Source organism: Esox lucius, chromosome 15 (assembly GCF_011004845.1).
Source record: "Esox lucius isolate fEsoLuc1 chromosome 15, fEsoLuc1.pri, whole genome shotgun sequence".
Lineage (NCBI taxonomy): Eukaryota > Metazoa > Chordata > Actinopteri > Esociformes > Esocidae > Esox > Esox lucius.
The window spans coordinates 33115877-33139370 of record NC_047583.1 but is presented as its reverse complement, the minus strand read 5'-3'; the positions used below and the strand labels follow the sequence as shown (position 1 = coordinate 33139370).

Here is a 23494-nt window from a genome sequence, read left to right as displayed (position 1 = left end):
CCTTGTCCACTGCCTAAAGCGCCTACAATGGGCATGTGAGCATCAGAGCTGGACCACCGAGCAATGGAAGAAGGTGGCCTGGTCTGATGAATCACGTTTTCTTTTACATCTTGTGTATAGCTGGGGGCGTGTGCGTCACTTACCTGGAGAACACATGGCACCTGGATGCACTATGGGAAGAAGCCAAGCCGACAGATGCAGTGTGATGCTTTGGGCAATGTTCTGCTGGGCAAACTTGGGTCCTTCCATTCATGTGGCTGTTACTTTGACATGTACCAACTACCTAAGCATTGTTGCTGACCATATGCACCCTTTCATGGCAACGGTATTTCCTGATGGCATTGGCCTCTTTTATCATGATAATGCACCCTGCCACAAAGCAAAAATGGTTCAGGAATGGTTTGAGGAACTCAACAACTAGTTTAAGCTGTTGACTTGGCCTCCAAATTCCCCAGATCTCATTCCAATCGAGCATCTGTGGGATGTGCTGGATAAACAGGTCTGATCCATGCAGGCCCCACCTCATAACTTATAGGACTTCAAGGATGTGCCAGATACCACAGCACACCTTCAAAGGTCTAGTTGAATCCATGCTTTGGCGGGTCAGGGCTGTTTTGGCGTTAAAAGGGGGACCTACACAATATTAGGCAGGTGGTCATCATTTTATGGCTGATCGGTGTATATACAGTTGTGCTCATTCGTTTGCATACCCTGGCAGAAATTGTGAAATTTTGGCATTGATTTTGATTGCATGACTCATCATGCAAAAACAATTATTTTATGTAAGGATAGTGATCATACGAAACAATTTCGTGTCACATAGTTGTTTGGTTCCTTTCAAATCATAATGATAACAGAAATCACCCAAATGGCCATGATCAAATGTTTACATACCCTTGAATGTTTGACCTTGTTACGGGCACACAAAGTGACACACACAGGTGAAAATGGCAATAAAGGTGAATTTCCCACATCTGTGCCTTTTTCAATTGCAATCTATGTATAAATAGTAAATGAGTTTGTTAGCTCTCATGTGGATGGACTGAGCAGGCTAGATACTGAGCCATGGGGACCAGAAAAGAACTGTCAAAAGACCTGCGTAATAGAAGGTCATAGAACTTTATAAAGATGGAAGAGGATATAAAAAGATATCCAAAACCTTGCAAATGCCAGTCAGTACTGTTCATCACTTATTAAGTAGTGGAAAATTAGGGGATCTCTTAATACCAAGCCAAGGTCAGCAAGACCAAGAAAGATTTCAGCCAAAACTGCCAGATGAATTGTTCAGGATATGAAGAAAATTCCACAGGTAACCTGAGGAGAAACACAGGCTGGTCTGGAAAAAGGCGGTATGGTTGTTTCAAGGAGCACAATACAACGATACAAAAATGAGCTACATGGTGGAGTTGCCAGAAAGAAGCCTTTACTCTGCCAATGCCACAAAAAAGCCAGGTTACAATATGCCTAACAACACCTTGATATGCTTCACAGCTTCTTGCACAATGTAATTTGGAGTGACGAGACCAAAATAGAGCTTTATGGTCATAACCATAAGCGCTATGTTTGGATAGGGGTTAACAAGGCCTATAGTGAACAGAATACCTTCCCCACTGTGAAGCATGGTGGTGTCTCACTGATGTTTTGGGGGTGTGTGAGCTCTAAAGCCACGGGAATCTTGTGAAAATTGATGGCAAGCTGAATGCAGCATGTTATCAGAAGATTCTTGCAGACAATTGGCATTCTTCTGCACAAAATCTGACTTTCCAGCACAACAGTGACCCTCGGTACAAGGCCAAGTTGACCCTCCAGTGGTAACAGCAGATAAAAGTGATGATTCTGGTTTTGCCATCACAGTCTCCTGACCTTAATATCATCGAGCCACTATGGAGAGATCTCAAACGTGCGATTCTTGCAAGATGACCAAAGACTTTGCTTGACATTATAACACCAAGTCAATTAACCTTCAGGGATATCAATCTGTCCAGTTAGGAAGCATAAGCGATTGTGAATCAATGTAACCTGTTTTGGTGCAAATGAATGTGACAACAGGTGCACTGGAGAGGCGACAGGAAGACAACCCCCTAAAAGGGAATTGGCAAACATGCTATTTCTGGTCTACTCTCATTAAAAAGACAGCATGCTACAAAATGTAGTCTCTCCTTCATTGTCATGGGCCAATGGGCTTTGATATATAGTCATCTGAAAAAACGTACGTTACAACTTCCAGGACATTTCTTTGAAAAGAGAAAAGCCTACAATAATTTAATTTTTTTGTCCAACTTTTTTAGGTGCAACATGACTGTCTGTCTGTCAATGTATATGCTTCATAGAAAAAACATTAGCTGAAAAATTAATTGACCTGGAGTGAGTAATCTGTTGGGACATTAGCATGTTTTGAAGCCAAAGCATTACTGAACAAAGCTAGTTTTATCCATGGATCCAAATCAAACCCTACCCCCCTAGACACTTAGATAGATCTGAGACGGGTAGCCTCTGATATTTTTGGTGTGTTGTTGCACCAAATGGTCTCAGATCTCCTTGTGCCTTGTGCATAGGGACTTTAGTAGTTTGATATTCAGTGTAAGGGGTATCCTAATGCCAACTTACTTAACCAGTGAAACCAGCTTAGCCTTGAATTGAAGTTTTAAATCAATGCTGGCTTTATTAAAGAACACCATGACTGTGGAGCTGTCATTCAAAACCGTCTTATCCCCCATATATGCTAAAAAAGAAACATATAGATTTACAGTGCTGGCTAATGCAGGTGGAAGGACCACATTTTCAGAAATGGGTCTAGTCTTGTTCACTTCAATGATTTATTGGCCAGGTGGCCATCCCACTTTAGAAAGAGAGAGAAATACAGATGGAGGGAGGAAGTTAGAGGGAAAGAGGCACACACTGGGAGTGACAGATGAATGGAGGGAGGGAAAGACATAATGAGAGGGATGGATCAAGAGAGAGGAAGGAGAAAAAAGAGAATGACAAACTGAAAAGAAGGGAGGAAAAAGCACCCCAGACTTTCTGCCCCTATACTAAATGCAGATTAATCTCCCCCCTGCATACCAAACTGTTGAGGTCTGGGGATTTAGTTATGTGTGCGTGCATGCATTTGATACTATGTATGTGTGTGTGTGTGTGATGGGTTAATGGCAGAGATTCATTGTGTCCAAAAAGACAGATGATGATTGTCTGTTTATGGGTATTATTGTGTTGTGAAATTGAAACATTCTAGCATAGCATGAACTGCTGAGTAAAATAGATAGAGGAGACAGTAATGGTTGGTGCGGAGTCATTTTGTCAGTGCTCCCATCCGTGCACCACATTTCTAGGATAAGGAGACCAACTGCTGACTGGCAAGAAGCGGAGCCGCCACTACATCACTTTATCAGCTAGCCTCACTGCATGTCTATCTGCCCCTTGCTTTGTCACTTTTCTGCTCTGTCTCTTGCTTTCTCTCTCCCGTCTTTAACTGTCTCCCTCTGTCTTTATCCTGTTTCTTGTTGTCTCCATGCTCTCTGTTCATGTCCTCGGTCTCCCGTCTTCATCTCTTCCAGTTTTATTTATTAGGGTTCCATGCCCCGAAGGGTCTCAGGAACCCTATTATTTTTGTTAGGATTATTGTTATTATTATAATTTTTTGGACGCATATTCCTGCGCTACAGACACGCCACTTTGCCCATAGGTGTATACTAGACTATTAGCAATCTAAGTTAGCTCCAAAAGCTACACTGCCAAATCCAACCCATTATGACCTAGAGGTCTGAACTTCGGTCCACATGTCACTCTTCACCTAAGGACCAATTTTGCCTCAAGAACACAAAGTCCGCCATCTTGGATTTTTCGCCATTATGAATTTGGTCTAAAACACTAAAACGTTATCTTCAGCTAGAGCTCTGCACTGATCTTCTCACCACTCGGTAAATAGCATCTTGGGACAAGAATTTAAAGGTTCAGGCCTATTGCAGGAAGGCCTCCACAATGTTTCAAGCTGATCGGCCTGATGGTGGGGCTATAGTCAAGAAATGCATGGGTTTCCATAGGAAATGAATGGAAGTCAATGGGGAATGAATGCAAGTCTATAGAGAATTAATGGGGTCCAATGGAGAATTAATGGGAGTCAATGATAAATGCATAGAAGTAAATGGGAAATTAATGGGAGTCAATGGTGATTCAATGGGAGTCTATGTGAAACACATATATGTCAATGGGGAATTAATTGAGGTCAATGGGGAATGAATGGAGATCAATAAGGAATGAATGGGAGTCAGTGGTGATTCAGTTGGAGTCAATGGAGAACACACAGAAGTCAATGGGGGTCAATGGGGAATTAATTGGGGTCTATGGGGAATGCATGGAAGCCAATAAGGAATGAATGGAGGTCAATGGTGAATGAATGAGAGTCAATGGTGATTCACTGGGAGTCTATGGGGAATAAATGGAGGTCAATAGGGAATGGTTGGAGGTCAATAGGGAATGAATGGAGGTCAATGGTGAATGAATGGGAGTCAGTGGTGATTCAATGGAAGTCTATGAGGAATGAATGGGGGTCTGTGGGGAATGCATCGAGGTCAATGAGTAATAAATGGTTGTCATTGGTGATTCAACAGGATTCTGTGGGAAATGCCTAGAGGTCAATAGGGAATGAATGGGGGGCAATGGGGAATTAATTGGAGTCTATGTAGAACGCATGGAAGTCAAGGGGGAATTAATGGTAGTTAATGAGGAATGAATGAAAATGAGAATTAATAAGAATTAATGGGTGCCATGGTGGTCCTGGAAGGATATTTCTTCTTGTCTCTCTTTCTCCCTTTTCTCCCTGTTTTTCCCTCTGTTTTCCACCCTCTTTTAATTTGAGTTGTATTTCAAATTTCTTTAATCCTTCCTATAGTCTGTTTTGTGGAAACCCCACTAATTATATTGCTTTGGGCCACTGGTGCCGCAAAGTGGTGATACAATCGGCTGCCTCACTTTGTTGTATTACTGGCTAGTCAAAATTATATGTAAACACAATTTACATATAATTTACCTTTGTTTAAATAAAAACGTATTACTAGATAGCAAATGTTTCTTACCAATTTTGTTGCCAGTGCATTTAGCTGGTTCTATTAATATTGGGTTCACTGTGTCTAAAAATTCCAGCTTTCAGTCAAACTCAGGCTTGGGGGGAGTAGAGGCAAGAATTGGGGGTGCTATTCCTCACCTTTGAATTATTATCAGAATGTTACCTAGTGCAGCTTTAAAGCAATAATGTATATTTTTCATAATTGTTCATGTGAAAGAAAATGTTCAAATATTTTCTGTTTGTGTTTTTATCCCTTGAAAATAATTGCGTAGGGATGCCAAGTTTATAAGGATCTTGTCCATAATCTACACTCCATTTTCTGAACTCTCAGAAATATGGTGGTAACATAGTCTGTAATTGCATATCCATAGCCAATAAAGATGTGATTCAACATGTCTTGTGAACCCCAATGTTTGAGGCCCCATACTTCTCATATCGTTAGCACTGCATTTGCATTATTTTGCTCATTACTGACCGATTAGTGTAGTTACAGCAGCTAGCGGCTGGATGATTAGCAGCAGTGTAATTTTGCTACAGTGTTAGCCGTTTGACCTGGAGGCTAATGGTTAGCACTAGTCAGTAATTAGACGTGGATAGCTTCGGACTGGTTAATTACCCACGATTAGAGCGCCTCTAATGTCCAGGCCATGTGGTGTCTAATCCATCATGTCAACATAGCGTTTTCCACACACCAGGTGTGATATCTCACTAGGCCCTTGCCTTGTCGAAGGGGATGTTATATGCTGTAAGATATTCCTGGGAAAAGCTAGAGAGAAAAATTCATTGTTATGATGCTGGGAATTTAGCCCATGAGATTAAGTCATTATCAACTGGTTTAATAGTGAGTGCTCTTTACATCTTTAGACATAATAATGAACACCCAAAAGCAATACAAAACCACAATTCAATATTGTCTGTTTATGCTTTGTTGCCCTTCCCCTCCACATCTGTCTCACTTCCTCTCTTTTTTCTTTTTTTACTGTCTTCCACTAATGATACCCCTCCCTAAGTAAAGGTAGAGCCCCTTCTGCTACTAGACTACATTTTACCACTTTATGTGAAAGGTACAAATATGAAGGGAGATCATAGGTGTTTGTAATGCATACATACCAGATGAATGAAGACAATTTCCCCACCTATCCCTTAGATGCTCCAGTCCTAGACCCAGTCTTCCAGGATGTTCGTTCACCGAACTACCAGTTAGTAACGCTCCGCTGCGTCATTCAGAAGTCCAACCCAGCACGTGTGACCAGTGTCCGTTGGGTCCGAAACGGCGAGCCCTTGTCTTCCCTGACCACAGACCCCCAGGAGAACCCACAGCTAAAATTCAAGCTGGACCCTGGCAACAATGGCACATATGAGTGCCGCGTTAGCAATGGTGTGGGCACCTCTACCTGCACTTTCAACGTCACATGTGAGTAAAACTTGAAGTTCATCTTGAATTATTTTTGAAAATGTCAGGATGTAATTTGTCCAATTTGGTTTGCTGTCCAAAGTTCATTGCAAATTAAGTAAATTTACCCACATCAGAATGAAGGCTCAGGGTTTTCTCAGTTATGATTTGCTTACTTGAGAAATGCCATTTTATTTTAAAGCCACAGTAATGCACCAAATCTTTAGTAGTGTTCATTGAGGATGTATTATGTCGAGTAAAGAAACACATTCAAAATGATATCATGTATCCATGATAAAAGCTGCCCTTAACGTAAACTAGATTCAAGAAAGTTTGAAACTGTGGGGCCCTCTGATAGAAAATATTTTAAGTAACAAACCAATTAACTATCCCCCGCCCTCTCTGTCTCCCGCTTCCCTTTTCTCCCTCTGCCAACATTGCAGCTCGGCCATACAATGCAGAGTTCTACTATGACACACCCAACCCCATTCGCATTCTGAAGGGCAATAACTACTCCTACCAACTCCAGTGGACCCAGAGAGAGCCCCAAGCTACAGACCGCATCATCGGTTACTGGATCAATGTCCGCAAGGTGGGTGACACAGAACCCCACACACAAACACACACTCACATTGCAGATAGGTTTTCACAAAGGCACACACCCACTCTCTGTGCTGCTCACTTAATTAGGAGCTGTATAGTTAGTGTTTTGTGTGTGGATAATAAGTAAAGTGGGCCTTCATAATTTGAACCAAGGGAATTGCTGGGGCTGTGCTGGTAGCAGTCAATGGATCGATAAGAGCTTGTTTTGCATTAACTCTGCAGCCAGGAACCAGAGTGGGGACTCCCTACACCCTTCTTTCTTCCCTCCTTTGTTAATTCCACTCTTCTCCCATTATGCCTTTCTTCTCCTTTGCACTTCCTTCCTGTCCCCTGTATTTTCCTTCTCCGTCATTATTCCGTCCTCTCGTTTTTCCTCCCCTTTTCCTCTTCTCTCCTCATGCTCGTCCTCCTCTAATATTCTTCACCTCCCCATTCCTATTCTTACTCCCTCTCTACCGTCCTCTCTTTTCCATTCTCTTCCCCCTCCTTCCTACGCTACCTGAAGACTGATACACTCTGACAGATACATAATTTCTTTATAAAGTCTGCAGCACCCCCCACCCCTCTTTCACATTCTCACCCATCAGAACCTGAGTCCTCCCTCGTCACGCAGTGGCAGTGTCACACTGTAATGGAAGAAACCTCCATCTTTTTAATAGCAGGGTGCGTGTCTAAAAGTGTGAGAAAACATGGGGATTGTGTTCTTGTCTCGCTCCCTCTAAGCTTCTGATAAGAAAATGAGCCCTCACAACTACTGGCTGTTGTAATTCAGAAAACAACATTTGAGTGTGTATGTATTGGCCTTGACTTTTAATCTTGAATGCGTTAAAATGAAACATGAGCTTATCTTTACGGTTTTAAATGGATTGGCCCCTTTATATCTGTCTGAACTTTTACATCGTCATTCTCCAGCCCGAGCACTGAGGTCGGCTAACCAGTTACTTCTAGTTGTCCCAAAAGCCAGGCTAAAAACTAGAGGGGATTGAGCTTTCTCGGTGGGTGGTCCCATCCTCTGTAATAGCCTACCACTCCATATTCGAAATGCCCAGACTATACACTTTTAAGTCATTGCTAAAGACCTACCTTTTTTTCTGACATTTAATCTTAGCTGAGTTGGCATTAAATGTCTGTGCTGCTATTTTGTCTGTGTCTTATGTGTATCTATGTAATTGTTTACCTGTATGTTTAATATATTTTGTATTCTTTGATATTTTGTCTTGTACAGCACTTTGGTCAACGACCAAAAGTGGTGCTTTACAAATAAAGCTGACATTGACATTGACATGAGCTATTTAAATGGGTAAGAAAAAAGTTACCTTTAGCAGTTGCTTAGAAAAAGAATGCAGGCTTGACTCAAAAACGTTTTGTGGTGATTGTGTACAACCCCTTTTTCCAAAAAAGTTGTGTCGCTGTGCAAAATGTAAATAAAAACAGAATGCAATTATGTGCAAATCATTTATCCCTATATTTCATTGAAAACAGTACATAGACAACATATTAAATGTTAAAACTCAGAATTGTCATTGTTTTTGGAAAGATTCATGCCCATTTTGAATTTGATGCCAGCAACACTTTTAAAAAAAGTTGGGACAGGGCCATGTTTACCACTGTGTTGCATCACCTCTTCTTTTAACAATACTCTGTAAGCATTTGTGTACTGAGGTAACCAATTGCTGTTGTTTTGAATATGAAAAGTATTCCTATTCTTGCTTAATATAGGATTTCAGCTGCTCAACAATTCGGGGTCTCCTTTGTCATATTTTTAGTTCATAATGCGCCAAATGTTTTCAATGGGTGTCAGGTCTGGACTGAAGGCATGCTAGTTTAGCACCCGGACTCTTTTACTACAGAGCCATGCTGTTGTAAAATGTGGTTTGGCATTGTTTTGCAGAAATAAGAAAGGTCTTCCCTGAAAAATACATTGTCTGAATGGCAGCATATGTTGCTCCAAAACATTTTGATTTGTCAGACCACAGGACAGTTTTCCACTTCGCCTCAGTCCACCTTATATAAGCTTGGGCCCAGAGAATGACAGCGGTGGGTCTGGATCTTGTTTATATATTTTTTCTTCTTTGCATGGTAGAGATTTAACTTGCATTTATGGATGCAGCAATGTAATGTGTTCACATACAATGCTTTTCAGAAGTGTTCCTGAGTCCATGCAGTGATTCCAACCACAGAATTGTGTATTTTTTAATTCAGTGCTGCCTGAGGGCCCAAAGATCACGGCCATCCAATATTGCTTTTTGGCCTTGTCCCCTACATACAGAGATTTCTCTGGATTCTTTGAATCTTTGAATCTTTTTATGTACCGTAGATGATGAGAAATCCAAACTCTGCAATTTTACATTGAGATATTTTGTTTTTGCCCATGCAGTCTTTCACAGTGTGCCGAGCCCCACCCCATCCTCAATTCTGTCAGACTGATGCTGTATGGAATTATCTTTTAACATTAGGACCGCCAAATGCCTACATTAATTGGAATTTGAGGTTGTAATTAAAACTACACCCTCCTCCTTCCATTACTTTTCCCAAATGAAAAGACGAGAGAATCGTGGAAATCCCTATTATGTCACTGCCCAAGGAGTTTTGATCTAGCCAATATTACCGCAAAAATCATGCACGGATATGTACTTCGAAAATCCACTAGAAATAGTCACAGTATCCACTAGAAATAGTCACAGTGGAAATCCCTATTATGTCACTGCCCAAGGAGTTTTGATCTAGCCAATATTACCGCAAAAATCATGCACGGATATGTACTTCGAAAATCCACTAGAAATAGTCACAGTATAAACTGTTTTATTTTAGGCTTACTATAACGTAGCTACTGAATGTTGTAGCTAGCAAAGTATTTGTCTATCCTGACCCAAAAAGCATGCACGTATGCGTCCTTCGAAAATTCATTAGAAATAGTCTCAACATAACCACGAAAAGTTTTATATTTGGCTTACTATAACATAGATACTGAAGGTTATAGGGCTAGCAAAGTTTTTATCTATATGGACCAAATCCCTAATACATAATTTTCTTTGACTGTAACAAGATTCAAACGCAGGACCTATTAGTTGCAGGTGTGCGTCTCTAACCACTACGCTATTCAACAAGGGGTAGTCAGTCAGTCAGTAAGTAAGAGACATTTACTCTTCTTGGCCGCCTCCGCTTACCTGGTCTGGCAAAAAGTCATTCGGCTCTGGCTGTTAATGGAAGTTTGAAATGCTTGGCAGTTCTAGTGTTAAAACCCAAACCTGTCACTGACCTGTTGCCAATTTACCCTAATTAGTTGTGTGATATTACACCAGGTTTAGTTTTTTAGCATTACTTAACTTTTCCAGTCTTTGTTTATTATTTCTTTTTATAAGACACACAAGCACAAAACCAAGACACCATAGTTACACATAATATTATTTATTTTTTGTTAAATAAAGAAAATAATTTAAGAAAAACATCAGGAGGGAGCCTCTGCAACATATGAAAATATTCAATAAATGGATGCCATTTGTAAACAATTAATTTTAACAGCATTAATCCTCCCTGTAAGTGATAGCTACTCAATCTGTAAAAGTCAGGCTTAATTTGCACGAGAAGAGAAACAAAGTTTGCAGAGAAAAGGGCAGGTAGTGAACGTGTTACTTTCACATCCAGATGCTTCTCTATCACTTTAGCCAGCACCTTCACATTGACATTAAGGAGGCTAAGGGGTCTGAATGAAGAGCAGGAAGTAGGATTTTTCCCCTTCCTGAGAAAATATGCTTCCTACTGCTGGCCAGCCGGGCCATCGGCTGCACAGTCAGAAGTACTCATTTGGTTTTGAATTAATAAGCTACAGGCCAAGATAAATGGATGTTCAGAAGAAAGTTGAAAAATACAATACAATTCCTTTAATAATATAACTATATATGACACATATGTATGAATTTGGTTTTAGAATATCTATTTTAATGTGGTTACGATATTGAGACATATGATATTGTCATGGTTGTGGAGGCAGGACACAGGTGCAGAGTATAAGAGAATCATTCCTTTTAATGTTCTTCCTCAAATTTGAACAGAAAACAACAGAAGGAGAGGCAAACCACGAATTAAAGCACATAACACAAAAACGTCTGGCGCAAACAATGATCCACAAACTATGAAAAACAACTGAACTTGAATAGGGTCCCCAGTCAGAGACAACTAGGTGTAGCTGCCTCTGATTGGGAAGAACAGAAACAGTAGCACAGACATGCCTAGAGGCATCCCAACGGTCTGGCCCTTATTTATTAATTTTAATAGTAAAACATTTATACTTTTTTATAATTTTTGTTACAATTTTGTCCCATCGCCATACCCTTACATAATGTAATAATTGGATACTAGAAAAAAAATATTGCTGGGGTGTGTAATAATAATTTTTAAAAATCATAATGCCTAGATAGCATATGTTGGCACACCGACATTTGGCGCTTGCTATTAGGCTTACCGCAATATTAGAAAATATTCATAAGGTTAGATATAAAATGTATTTCACTTTCAAATCATTCTAGGACTAACTCTATTGTTGATAAATACACAGTAATGTGAACATGCTATTTAATCTTATAGGCCATCTATATGCATTTGCAAGGCTATTATTCGATTCACATTTTTCAATGGTGGTTTGATTCCTAGCCTAACTGTACAAACGTGGCATTGGATATATACTCAAGATGTGCCATCTACTGATCATTGTGTGTCAGCAACACCCTCCCATTCAAAACATGCATGGGTCAAAATGAACCATGATGGTACTTCTAGTAGGTGTGAATGAATTAGCGCATCTAGTGTTAAACCTCCAACAGGAAGGAGAACAAGGTTTTTTTTGACAAAACTATGTCAAAGGCCCGGGGGAACATGATTAGATATTACAATGGGTAAATATTCAGTGGAGGTCACATTTGTCTGCATTGCCCGGTCAATAAAAAAAATTGTCAATAGGAGAGAAAGAGTGATGCCCATGAGAGGAGTACTCTCTCGCCCGGGGGTTCTGAAACCTCAAAGGGTCTGCACACCCATTCTCAGAGATTAAATCTGAAAATTACTTCGACATTGCAGAGGTAGTCATAGATCTGGGGTTGCAGCAGTCCAGAGCTGGATCAACAATACAATTCAGATCCCCACCGAATATTAACAGATGTATAGAGGAGGAATTTTCCACAACAACCCATTGGCATAATACACAATCAAAGTTGGGAGCGTATACATTCACCAAAACTACAGATGTGTGCAAGAAGGTGCCCGTTACAACTAAATACCTCCCATTACTGTCAGAGATTACATTAGTAGCTGAGTAGGGAATTCTATTGCAAATCAAACGTGCAACTCCTCTGGCCTTGCAGTTAAAGTGTAAATGGAAGACCTGACTATACCTGGGATTTTGCAGCCTTGAATGATCCTATGTGCGTAAATGAGTCTCTTGCAGAAATACCAGGCCCGCATTTAGCTTCTTCAAGTTAGAGAAGACCCTAGACCTCTTAGCAGGAATTTTCATTGATTTGGTATTCCAAGATAAAATCTTTATAGGCGAGTGCCCCCTTAGCCCAGTGATATCAGTGCTAGTTCATCCAACCAAATAAAATAATGAAAGGGAAAATGTGAGAGAACAGGCCAACCATTTGCAAAGAAAACAGAGAAAGCAGTGAAAGAAGAAAAAATATTGCACATAAAGATTAGTTGCAATACAATTAGGTGCAATAAGGTGCAATACAGCCCGCGGACTTGTCACAAAGGAATAATTGGGTGAAAAAAAGGTCACATGATACCCCTGATAGAGAAGAACGGTTAACACTAGGACCGCCAAATGCCTACGCCAATTGGCATTTGAGTTTTAAAATTAAACAGCCATTTTAAAAGCTAAACCCTCCTCCTTCCATGACTTTTCCTAAATAGGCATATGTTACATTGTCCCACTGTCAGAATTCTAAACTCACAAATGGAAAACAATTGAGAGACTATTTGTCAGTTATTTTTCACCCTGTTTTCCCAACTTAATCAGCCAACAGCACATGGCACTTAACGTTGGTACCCAGGCAGCTGCTAATGGTTACCCAGGCGCTAATCACCCCTCACTGAATGAATGTCAATGGATGAATGCGCGTTACTGCCAGATGAATGATCAGAGCCTTGGTTGAATTTGAATGAACTTACAAATTATTTCCATGACCATTCAGCAATTTGATTTGGCTATTATTGAAACATAATTAAAACGATATAGGCTACTTGACAATTCAACATATGTATCACACGTAACCTGTTTTACAATAGGAGATTCAGCTTATAAATCTAAAATGTAAATCTAAATTATTATTCGCAAAACAAAATGCCAGACATTCTTTACCCATCACCAATTATCAATTCAACAAACGTATTACATGTTTCGGTTTTTATTTAGAGAGAAAAATAAACAAAATCGCATACACATCCAATCATCTTTCTTTGAATTTCTTCTGCTTATTTTACTGAAGATTACGATTCTACAAATGTATTACGTTAAATAATTATTCATGAAACGATATACCAACGATCACCAATAATCAATTCAGCAAATGTATTACTTGTTACTGTTTTTCATCAATACAATCGACAAATTACTATTCTGTATTTTCATGTATATTTTCTTTTACTGTAAATCATTCTTTGAAATTGTGTACATGTTTGTTTACATTGTTTTTTCAGTTGTTTCAGTTGTTACATGTACATGTCTACCCCAGGAACCTCTCTTGCACTTGTCTATTTGCACTTCTGGTTAGATGGTAATTGTATTTCGTTATACTGTACTTGATCAATGACAATTAAGTTGAATCCAATCTAATGAATAGTAATTAAATTGCAATTACATCAATGGATGAATGGGGAATACCCCCTCTTCAACCAAGACATACCTATGCATGTGACTGAAGTGTAATGATGAAGAATGATGGTGAGGGTAGAAATTGTATATAATCTGAACTCTGTGGGCAAGTCGGATACAACTCAGGAACAATTAACAGTGTTTAGTTCACAATGGCAAACCGGTTGGTTGTCTGATGTCGGGTCTTCTTCTGATTCTGATAACGAGCCGCTATCTCCAATTCCTGTGCGTCTTTGCAAAAAATTCAACAAACCAATGGCGATCACAAATGCCACTGCGAGATACTACTGTAAGTTAAGGTGACCAGATGTCTGAAATGAAAACCGGGGACATTTCCCGTTTGGTGGTCAATACATCATGAAAATAAAAAATTCTAGTTTCTTTTATTTAGTCTAACGGACACATTGTGATAGACCGAGAAAACAACTATATTACACAAAAACCACAGAACATTCATTCAGTGGTCCTGATTGTCTGGGCAGAATAAGAGCAGAAAAGAACACGAGCAAAATTGAAAAACAGAAACAATAGACTTTTCTTCAACAACAATCTTTCTCATCTTTTGTTCACGCATCTTCTTTCTTCCTTTCCTTCTCTTTACCTTTCCACTTTATCTTCTACACTCTCCTCGCTTCACTCTTTTTACTCAAATCATTTTTCCTTCTCACTCTTCTTCATCTCCAATCTTTAATAACATATAGTACCCGATTAGATAAAATACTTTGGTTGACAGATTCCCATTGCTTGCCTCATTTTTGTATTTTATCTCAAATACATGTTTGTAATACATGTTTGTAATAATAAATTGTCAGGCTCTGTAATCATAACTTTACCTTTCCTCCTCAATCTCCTTCAATCTTCTTCCCATCTAGTCTTCCTCCTCTCTTTCCTCTACACTCTCTAACAGAAAATATTCTGCTAATGTTATCCATGAAGATTTCTAAATATATTTTCGCAATACTTATTTCAAATTATTAAACTTGTAATCTAAAAATTTTAATCTAAGATATGATCATATTTTCAAAATAGCCTGTTCACTGCACATGTTTTAAGGGAAAGTTTTTTTAACCTAGACAGTAGCTAGCTAACCTCTACATAGGTTATTCTACCTAATTTTAGCTATTTTAAACCTTATAGAGCAGATTATCTATTCAATAATAATAAATTGTGACATTATAACATCACTAGCTAATATTTAAAACAATTGAAACCTGTCTCAACAAGACGTTTGTGGTGATGTTGTGGATTCACTTCACACTTGCTAGCTTCTGGCTGAGTTTCCCGCAGCAGTTTTCTCTAAAACTAGCTTGAGAAAGTAATTAGCAGAAGAGTGAATGAAGCGAAGAGTGAATAAAACTACTATAGTGAGCAGCCCCCTCTGTTGGCCAAAAAGAAGCACAGAGCGATTGAGATGTCAACCAGTAGGCTCTGCAGACCGGTCTTTTTTGTGGTCTCTTTTCAACACACAGTTAAAAATGGGGACATTTCCGGGGACAACTCCAGCTGGGGACATGCCCCCAAAAATGGGGACTGTCCCTGGAAAACGGGGACGTCTGGTCACTCTACTGTAAGTTATCCTCTGATCACCCTTTTACTCTGCTAATCGATTTTACATGTTTCCATTTTGTTATTCATGTATGGGCTCTTTGTTTATATCTGGTAAGCAAGGAGCCCAGGCACAGGATGAACGGTGAAACAAGGGTTTACTAAGCTGAAAATTGTTATGTGTAATACCATAAAGGCTGAAACAGCAAGGACTGATATAAAGGAACAAGCACGCTAGGCGAGAAAAACAACAACCACACGGAAAACTAGCAGATACTCCACAAAGACACCGCCAAACACAATCTGCATGTTATAGGCTGTAGTAGTGAAGATCCGGTGTGCGTAATGATGGGAAATCTGGGGTGATGTGATACTGTAAATCATCCTTTGATCATCCTTTTAATCTGCTAATCAAATTTACCATAAATTCATTGAATAATACACTGCAGTATTTTTACTTGAAGAGAGGCTACATATCTTTGGATCTATCCATTTTATTTATACGAATAGGTTGTAGCCTACGTGTTATTCATTTTTTTAAATTTATTGTGTCATCAAGCAACTGCGCTTTAGGCCTATGTATGGCTATTCATGCATATTTCCGTTGATCATCGCAAACTGGTCTCTTATTTATTGTACATCATCAAAATTAGATCAAAATGAAAACTATATTCTAATGGATTTATTTTTGAATAATTTAAGTGTTGTGTCATTTTCATTTTGTATATTTGTAGGGCCTAATAAACAAATTAAAATACTATAACCTGTGTTCTTACAAATAATCGTTTTTCATATTTGTTTTTTATTCATATGATAAGATCTAAAATACAAACACATTCTTGTATTTTTCAAATTCATTAAACATTTAAAACGAACAAATTCTGTAATTCATTCTTTTTTAGACTATCCTATATAGTTTGATCACAATGCAGTAGATGAACAGATGCTTTGGCTACATGGTGATGCTGTGAAGGAGAATGTGTATGCTAATAGGGACGATTCGTATAGTAATGACGTCAAACGGTGTTCAGCTCTGAAGGTAATGGGGGTCTGAATGGCCTGTCGGTTCAAGTGTTAAACTGACAAAAAAGCGAACAGAAGCCCAGCAGTATTGCTGTGCGACACTACACTGACCACCCAGAAAAAAAGAACATTCTTACCACACAGGTAGCTTCGTATAAATATATTGACAAGCATAACAGCACATGGCAGTGCCAGGCAATGTAACACAATACTATAACGCTACTGACAGAAGGTTGAAAAAGGCAGTCAAATCACACCAGAGAATATGACACTGGGCTAGTCCATCCGACAGACGAGCAGGCCACGTACAGGCCCAAAGCAAATCAAAAGTGGCGGCCCAACCAGCGCTAAGCTTCTTGGGGAGAGTCAAACTTCACCCTCTCCCCAACAGGTTCAATACATAGACAGGCAGGAAAGAGAATTTTACTTTCTTTTTGTATAGTCTGTGTTTCACGTCTAGGAATGCAGCTCTTCTCCTAGCAACAGTAATCAATCAGTCAACCAAATGCATTTATAAATCCCTTTTTACAACAGCAGTTGTCACAAAGTGCTTTTACAAAACACCCAGCCTGTAACCCCAAAGAGCTAACAGCAGCAATGATGAATTTCAGTGGCTAGGAAAAACTCCCTACGAAGGCAGACATCTAGGAAGAAACCTAGAGAGGAACCAGGCTCAGAGGGTTGATCAGTCCAGAATCTATTAAACCTAATCCAGGTCAGAAGCATGATCAGATGGACAAGGATGTAACTATGTGAGCCAAAGCTGTCTTGATAGCTAACCTCAGTTGAACAACTATGAGAGCCGTAATTTCCGAAGTGAAAGTCAGCAGAGTGGTAGCTGAAATAGTCAGGTATCGTCTTGATCTGCAACACAACCAGGATGACTTTGGACAGGGACACCAACGAGCTGGTACTCCGGAGGTGTGGGCCAAGACCTCATGTCTTTCTAAGTTTAAACAGGACAGCAGACGTGAGGTTAGAGTAAATAAACACATTGCGACCACGGAAGTATAGTATCTCTCTCTCCTTTCAGAGAATCCATTCCTTATCCTGGAAATTATGGAACCTTATTATAAACACACTGTGTCTAGTTTGTTGCCTCCACCCCTTGGGGGAGGGCCGATGCGATGAGCCCTGTCCAGTTTCGGGCGAGCAGGAATGTGAGTGGAACCCAACACTTCAATGAAAATAATCAGCCATGAATCCCACTGGGTCCCCACCTTCCAACTTCTCTGGAAGTCCAATCACCCGAAGGTTGCAGTGGCATTAGCGCGCCTCCAGGTCGTCTGTGACGAATCCACTAGTTTTTGGCTCTTAGATGTCAGTCGGGCAACAGATTCCTCAAGGGTTCTGTAGCCACGTAGTTTGTGTTCGAAAGGGGTCCATCCATAGCAGAAGAAAAAGGGCCAGAGCCGCCTCAATAGCCAGTTCCAAAGCTGTCTCGATAGCCAACTTCAGTTGAACAACTATGCAAGCCGTAATTTCCGAAGCGAAAGTCGAGCGGAGATCCTGGATGTTTGAGAGAGTAACTGCTCTCTTGGCACCATGATAGCCAGAGTCAGCGATCATGGGCGAAACGCTGGTCGCAGTGTGCTTGTTTCTCAAACAATAGGACATTGAAATTAAGCTAGTCAAAATATTTGGCATGGAGCAAAGCAAATATCAAACATAAATTAGCTAATGCACGGGAGCCCCTCAGCATGCGTCTACTCTCTCCACATGCCAAACCACTCCCGTTTTCCAGTCTTTTTTTTTCCTCTGTCCCAACTTTTTTGAAACGTCTTGCTAGCATCAAATTCAAAGTGGGCACATATTTTTCAAAAAAAAATCTAATGTCTCAGTTTCAACATTTTATGTTTTCTTTGTACTATTTACTGTTGAATATAGGGTTTAAATGATTTGCACACCATTGAATTCTGTTTTTCTTCACATTTTTCACAGCGTCCCAATTTTTTGGGAAATGGAGTTATTAAGGCAGGCCTCCACTTGTGGCACAACTCAGTTCTCCAAGGGTACAAGCACTCTGTGAATGTTTGTGTAAAAGTTGCTTTGACCACTTCTGTTAGTTGCACACTTGCAACAGGGAGATGGTAAGACTGGAACAGAGCGATGAAGAGTGTGAGTAAGGAAATAAGAGAGAGGATCTTGATGAATTATACAAGAGTGGAAGGATTAAAATCAAAAGAGCACGCTCACACACAAGTCACACACAAGTGTGGGCCAGAAGGGGTAGAGAGGGAGTTTGGGGGCAGGATATGTCAGTTTGCCTTTGTGCGGCTGAATAGCTAATCGTCAGCTCTTTAAAACTCATAGACTGTAAGCTGTTGCCGACAAACAGGAATTTGAATCTCTTATCCTAGTTAGCAGGATGTTTAGTTGGTGAGTTTTAGCGCTCCTAAATGCATGAATTTGTTCAGTATGTAGGCTAGATTATGTGAATGGTATGTATGTGGTTTAGTGTGCATACATTTCTGCAAGGACAGTAAAACAAGATACGTTTGGCCATGTGGTGACATTTCACAAATCCCCATAATGAATGTGTCTATTTTGGGCGATTAGGTCGTAGGGTTGCACGATTTGAATAAAATATGGATTTGTGATTTATTTGACAAAAATTGCAATTACGGTTATGATTTGCGATTTTCAAACATGGGTGTAAACTACTGAGGACCAAGCCTGCCAGAATTAGAAATTAATGAATAAATGTATCAATGAATATATTTATACGCAGAAATCATATTATACATGTATTCATTAATATTATTAGCCCATTTATTTAATTCCTTCATCATTCATTTCTGTATTCATTTATTTTTATATTCATTTCCAGCCTCCTGTATTTCTGTATATTTATTTCTGTATTTTTTTGTTGTTGTATTTAATTATTTCTGTATTTCTTTGTCCTTAAGCTAATTGAGGGGGCGGGACTTTAACAGTCTGATGTAGCAATCAAGCCCAAAGAGGCAGATAGAATCAGACAGTGAGGATGGTGAGTGCTGTTTTAGATCCTTGGCACATCCCCATGTTGCCAATCACTATTTTTAGTTTAAGCACATGCATTGTTTGTGCATATGTGATATGAATAAGGTATCGAAAAAATCAGGAAAAACAAAATCGGCAGTGTATCAAATACTTGTTCTCCCCACTGTATATCCACTCTGTAATACCATGAATGTCATATATTTAAGAGAATAATTGTATTACCCAACCCTTTTAGACTGTTATTGTTTTCTAAACAAACAAACCAGCCACGGAGTGATTGGAGTCATTGTTTTTTTATAGGTAGGCAGCATAGCTATTAGCTAGCCATCTTTGTACAAGAGTAGACTTTAGTTCTGTTAATAAACGTTCCGTTGGCCATGTTATTTCAGCAAATACTGTAATGGCTGAGGTACAAGTTGCATTCCAGCTGTTTAAATAGCGTAATGGTTAAAGACACAGTCTACCAAATAGGAAACTGCGGATCAAAGTCAGCCTCTTAGGCTGAGAGTACTTTGCCAATGACAATAGTGGAAGGCAGAGTGTAACATCTATGGATACATTCCAATATATGCCTCCTGACACCTTATTGTAAAACAGAGTGATCTACTCATGGGTTCAGCATAGCATAGCATAGCATGGGTTAAGGCATGACCTTTGGTTCGGTAGTCAGACCAGAGATAAACATTTGTACCATTAACATTCTGATAATCACTTATGCTTCCTAGCACAGATTGATATCGCTGAAGTTTAATTGACTTGGTGTTATGCTGCGATGATTGATGTTCCCTTATTCCCTTTTTTTGAGCAGTGTACATAGGTACATGGATTGCTGCAGATCACAGGGTGCAGATTTTATGTTTAAATAACACATCTTGGTTGGCTCCATGCTGTTTATTGGTTCTTTACTAGATCAAGAAAACTGGCGAAGCAAAATACTGCTTAGTTTTAGTTCTACCTGGTATTCAGTAACATTCACCTGGTGTTGGGAACCACTGATGATGAGGTATGAAACCTGAACTACTGTAGCACTTTAGCTTTTCATAGATTTTGATTACACATCAAGGATTAATTAACTCATTAATTTACAGATGGATGGATAGATGGACAGATGAACAGATTAAAAGAAAGCGTGATTGACTGAATGGTTATGTGGATGACTGGCTGACTGAGCAAAAGATGTCATACTCAGAACACACAAGTAAACAAATACAAGGACCAGTCAAGTTTATTTTACAGAGCAGTTGTCACAGCTACCCAGGATTAAGAGCAAGCAATAAGATGTTGAAGTGTAATGGCTAGGAAAAAACTACCAAAAATAGATCAGAAACCAAGACAAGAGCTGGCTGTGCCAGGTGAAAATTACATTTTGCCACACTTCATCAAGTTATTCACATTTCTAGGTGACCAGCAGTAATTTATTTGGGAGCGGGTAGGCCTTGGCCAGCGACAGCAGGTGGTGACAGAAACAAACAAGATCAGCAACAGAACCATGTGAACTTTGGAAAGGATCTTCTAGGAGTCTTCAGGCTAGGTAGTACTGATTAATGGTTGTAGAGGTCAGGTCCTCCTAAGATCTATCAGGACACCAGAGATATTAGAGGGAGGATACCTAAGATCTAAGAGGTATGGCAAGATAAATTACTCTAGACAGGAACAACTAACCTTTGCACTCCTACAAAACATAGCAAGTTAAGATTAACTTAAAACTGTATTTTAACCTACTGCTTTTTTGGCTCCAGAGAAGCAAAATGTTAGCCTGGTTTCCATTCGGTTTGGACAGTCTTGAGAAGTCCTTTGAAGCTGACCACTTCTGTACTTCCAGGTTTCTAAATGTAACATAAAAAACATAGATATGTATACTGTATCTTATAATCACTGAGGTGGATATATTCATATGAAGAATATCTCATAGCAGAATATCTCATAGTTTTTGTAATTCCCCGAGCTGACTAGGTCATCTGTCCATTTACACAAAACACTATGTTCCAGGTTTGTCATCAATAATAGCTGAGGAAAATATGCAAAAAAAGAAACACAACCATTTCAGACCTGTTAAACACTAGTACGGGTGTGTGAAACAGGATGAATATAAAACACCCATTTTCTGTATCTTTTTTTGATACACTGCTGATTTGGGCTGTGGAAATAGTCAAGAGGCTTTGAGCATGACATTGATGGAGCTGTGAAATTGAAATTTTGCATGTCTTTATTTAGTCATGTCCCAGGGCCATTCCTGAAGAGATTAGTGGAGTTCACAAGGCCTCCCGCACACATGAACACACTTGCGGCTGCATATGACACACACACAACAGTGTGTTTTTACCAAACATATTTGCCAGCGTTACCCTGTTGAAGTGCATATTCTCCATAAACAAGTTGCAAAAACAGTGTTTTCTTGAACACCCTATCACCGGAGTTAACTGATGCACCAGGAACAATTTATTAACTGGAAGCGAGCCGGAGAACCTTCTTCAGCTCTTAGGCAGTGGAGTCTTCCTTTACTGCATTTAATATAGCTCTTTTGTATTCTAGAGGTCTGCTCTTGTTAGCAGTCATGTTCTTTCTAAAATGCCCAGCCTGGCCTAGTTTTATGGACAGATACACAAGTGCAATTAGCAACAGCCGGTGTAATCAATTGTTCTCTGCCAATACTCACCAACCAGGCTGGGAATGTCCACTGGGTCCACTGGCACATGCGTGACTGGGTGGTAAACACATACATGATTCACACATGAAGTATGGGTAAAATACACAAGATGCTGAAACTGAGAAGAACTGAGGAAGACAGTGACTCCACGGCAACCACACACACACACACACTGACATAAAGAAGAACAGTCAGCTTCAAACAAAACCATGCAATATACTGAAATCATAGACAGTATACAGTACATTTGTTGAAAGCACGATGTATATGCATACACATGGATTCCACCACAATGCTTTCTGGACAGCTGTGTTGTCTGTGGTTTTTTTAGTTATGATAGAGACAAAGGCTTATGCTAAAGAAGAAGACGAGGAGGCACCCTAATCCAGTATATCTGTGTGAACTTCTGAGTGTCTGCCTGTCATGGCATGGGCCTAGTTAACACACACACACATACAGTACACAAGACTGTCTCTGTTGTCATGTAATGATAATGATGATAACGTTGGTGATGTTGACAAGGATAATGAAGACTCTGAGTGTCATGCATGTATGTGCGTTTGTGTTTTTCCCCTCCTGCTGTTTCCCCAGGTGTCCCTTATGTTCCTGATTGTGCTTGTTGGTGTTTCCCACCTGGCAGTCATGAGTGCATCGCCAGACTGCTGAGGTGGACCAATCAGTGGACACCCTTTTTTCCTGTACCCAATCACATCACACATCCCCTGGTTTAAAAACTCAATCAGTTGGTTCTCTCAGACTCTTTTGCTTTACCCCACATGGACATAGACATCCTCTTGAGATACACACCCTTTTTGATAGACAGACACTTTGTTCATTCATACACCACTTAGTTTAGCACATACATATCACTTTGTCCTGTTTCATTTGAGTATGTTTTGCTGTTGTGTTTTGTTTGATGTTGTCTAGTCAATTGTTTGCTGTTCAGTCCTTGTTCAACCTGTTTGTTTTTGTTTGTCCCTGTGTCCCTGGGAAAAGGTTTTTTTCTAAGTCGCCCTTGGGCATACACAACCCGTATGTTGTCTAAAAACAATAGTTAGAACTGAGCAGACCACCCACTGCATTTTTGTATTAGTTAGTAGTCAGCTAAGCAGTTCTTGAGGCAGGCAAGTTCAGTTTAGGAGTGTTTGGAGTGTCAGTCCCTTTTCCCCTGACCCCTTTACCGTGTGTTTATAATAAGCGTTTTATGTTTGACGGTAGCTTTGGTTGTCTGTTCATTTACACTACACTAATTTGCATGAGTTTTATGTTCTGGGTCTCTGTACCATCCATCCTAGACTGCTAGAGCCACTGGGTTCTTAACAGTGAGGAAGATGACGATATTACCTAGACGAAAAGATCAAATCCAGTTTC

General features: G+C 39.8%; 1 protein-coding gene and 1 long non-coding RNA gene across 5 annotated transcripts in view; one reads left to right on the top strand and one right to left on the bottom strand.

The window, feature by feature from the left end:
- LOC105030282 (MAM domain-containing glycosylphosphatidylinositol anchor protein 1) overlaps positions 1-23494 on the top strand; it is a 439262-nt gene that overhangs the window by 302598 nt on the left and 113170 nt on the right. For all 4 annotated transcript variants that reach the window (XM_013133057.4, XM_020053829.3, XM_020053828.3 and 1 more), the window contains exons 11-12: positions 6210-6476; positions 6899-7047. In XM_013133057.4, coding sequence (XP_012988511.2) covers positions 6210-6476; positions 6899-7047 — 416 coding nt within the window. The remainder of the gene's footprint in view (positions 1-6209; positions 6477-6898; positions 7048-23494) is intronic.
- On the bottom strand, positions 20684-22242 carry LOC109616640. Its single transcript, XR_002197874.3, has 3 exons — positions 22133-22242; positions 21199-21302; positions 20684-21050 (listed from the first exon to the last, which is right to left on the bottom strand). It is a non-coding gene; the product is annotated as an uncharacterized LOC109616640 (long non-coding RNA).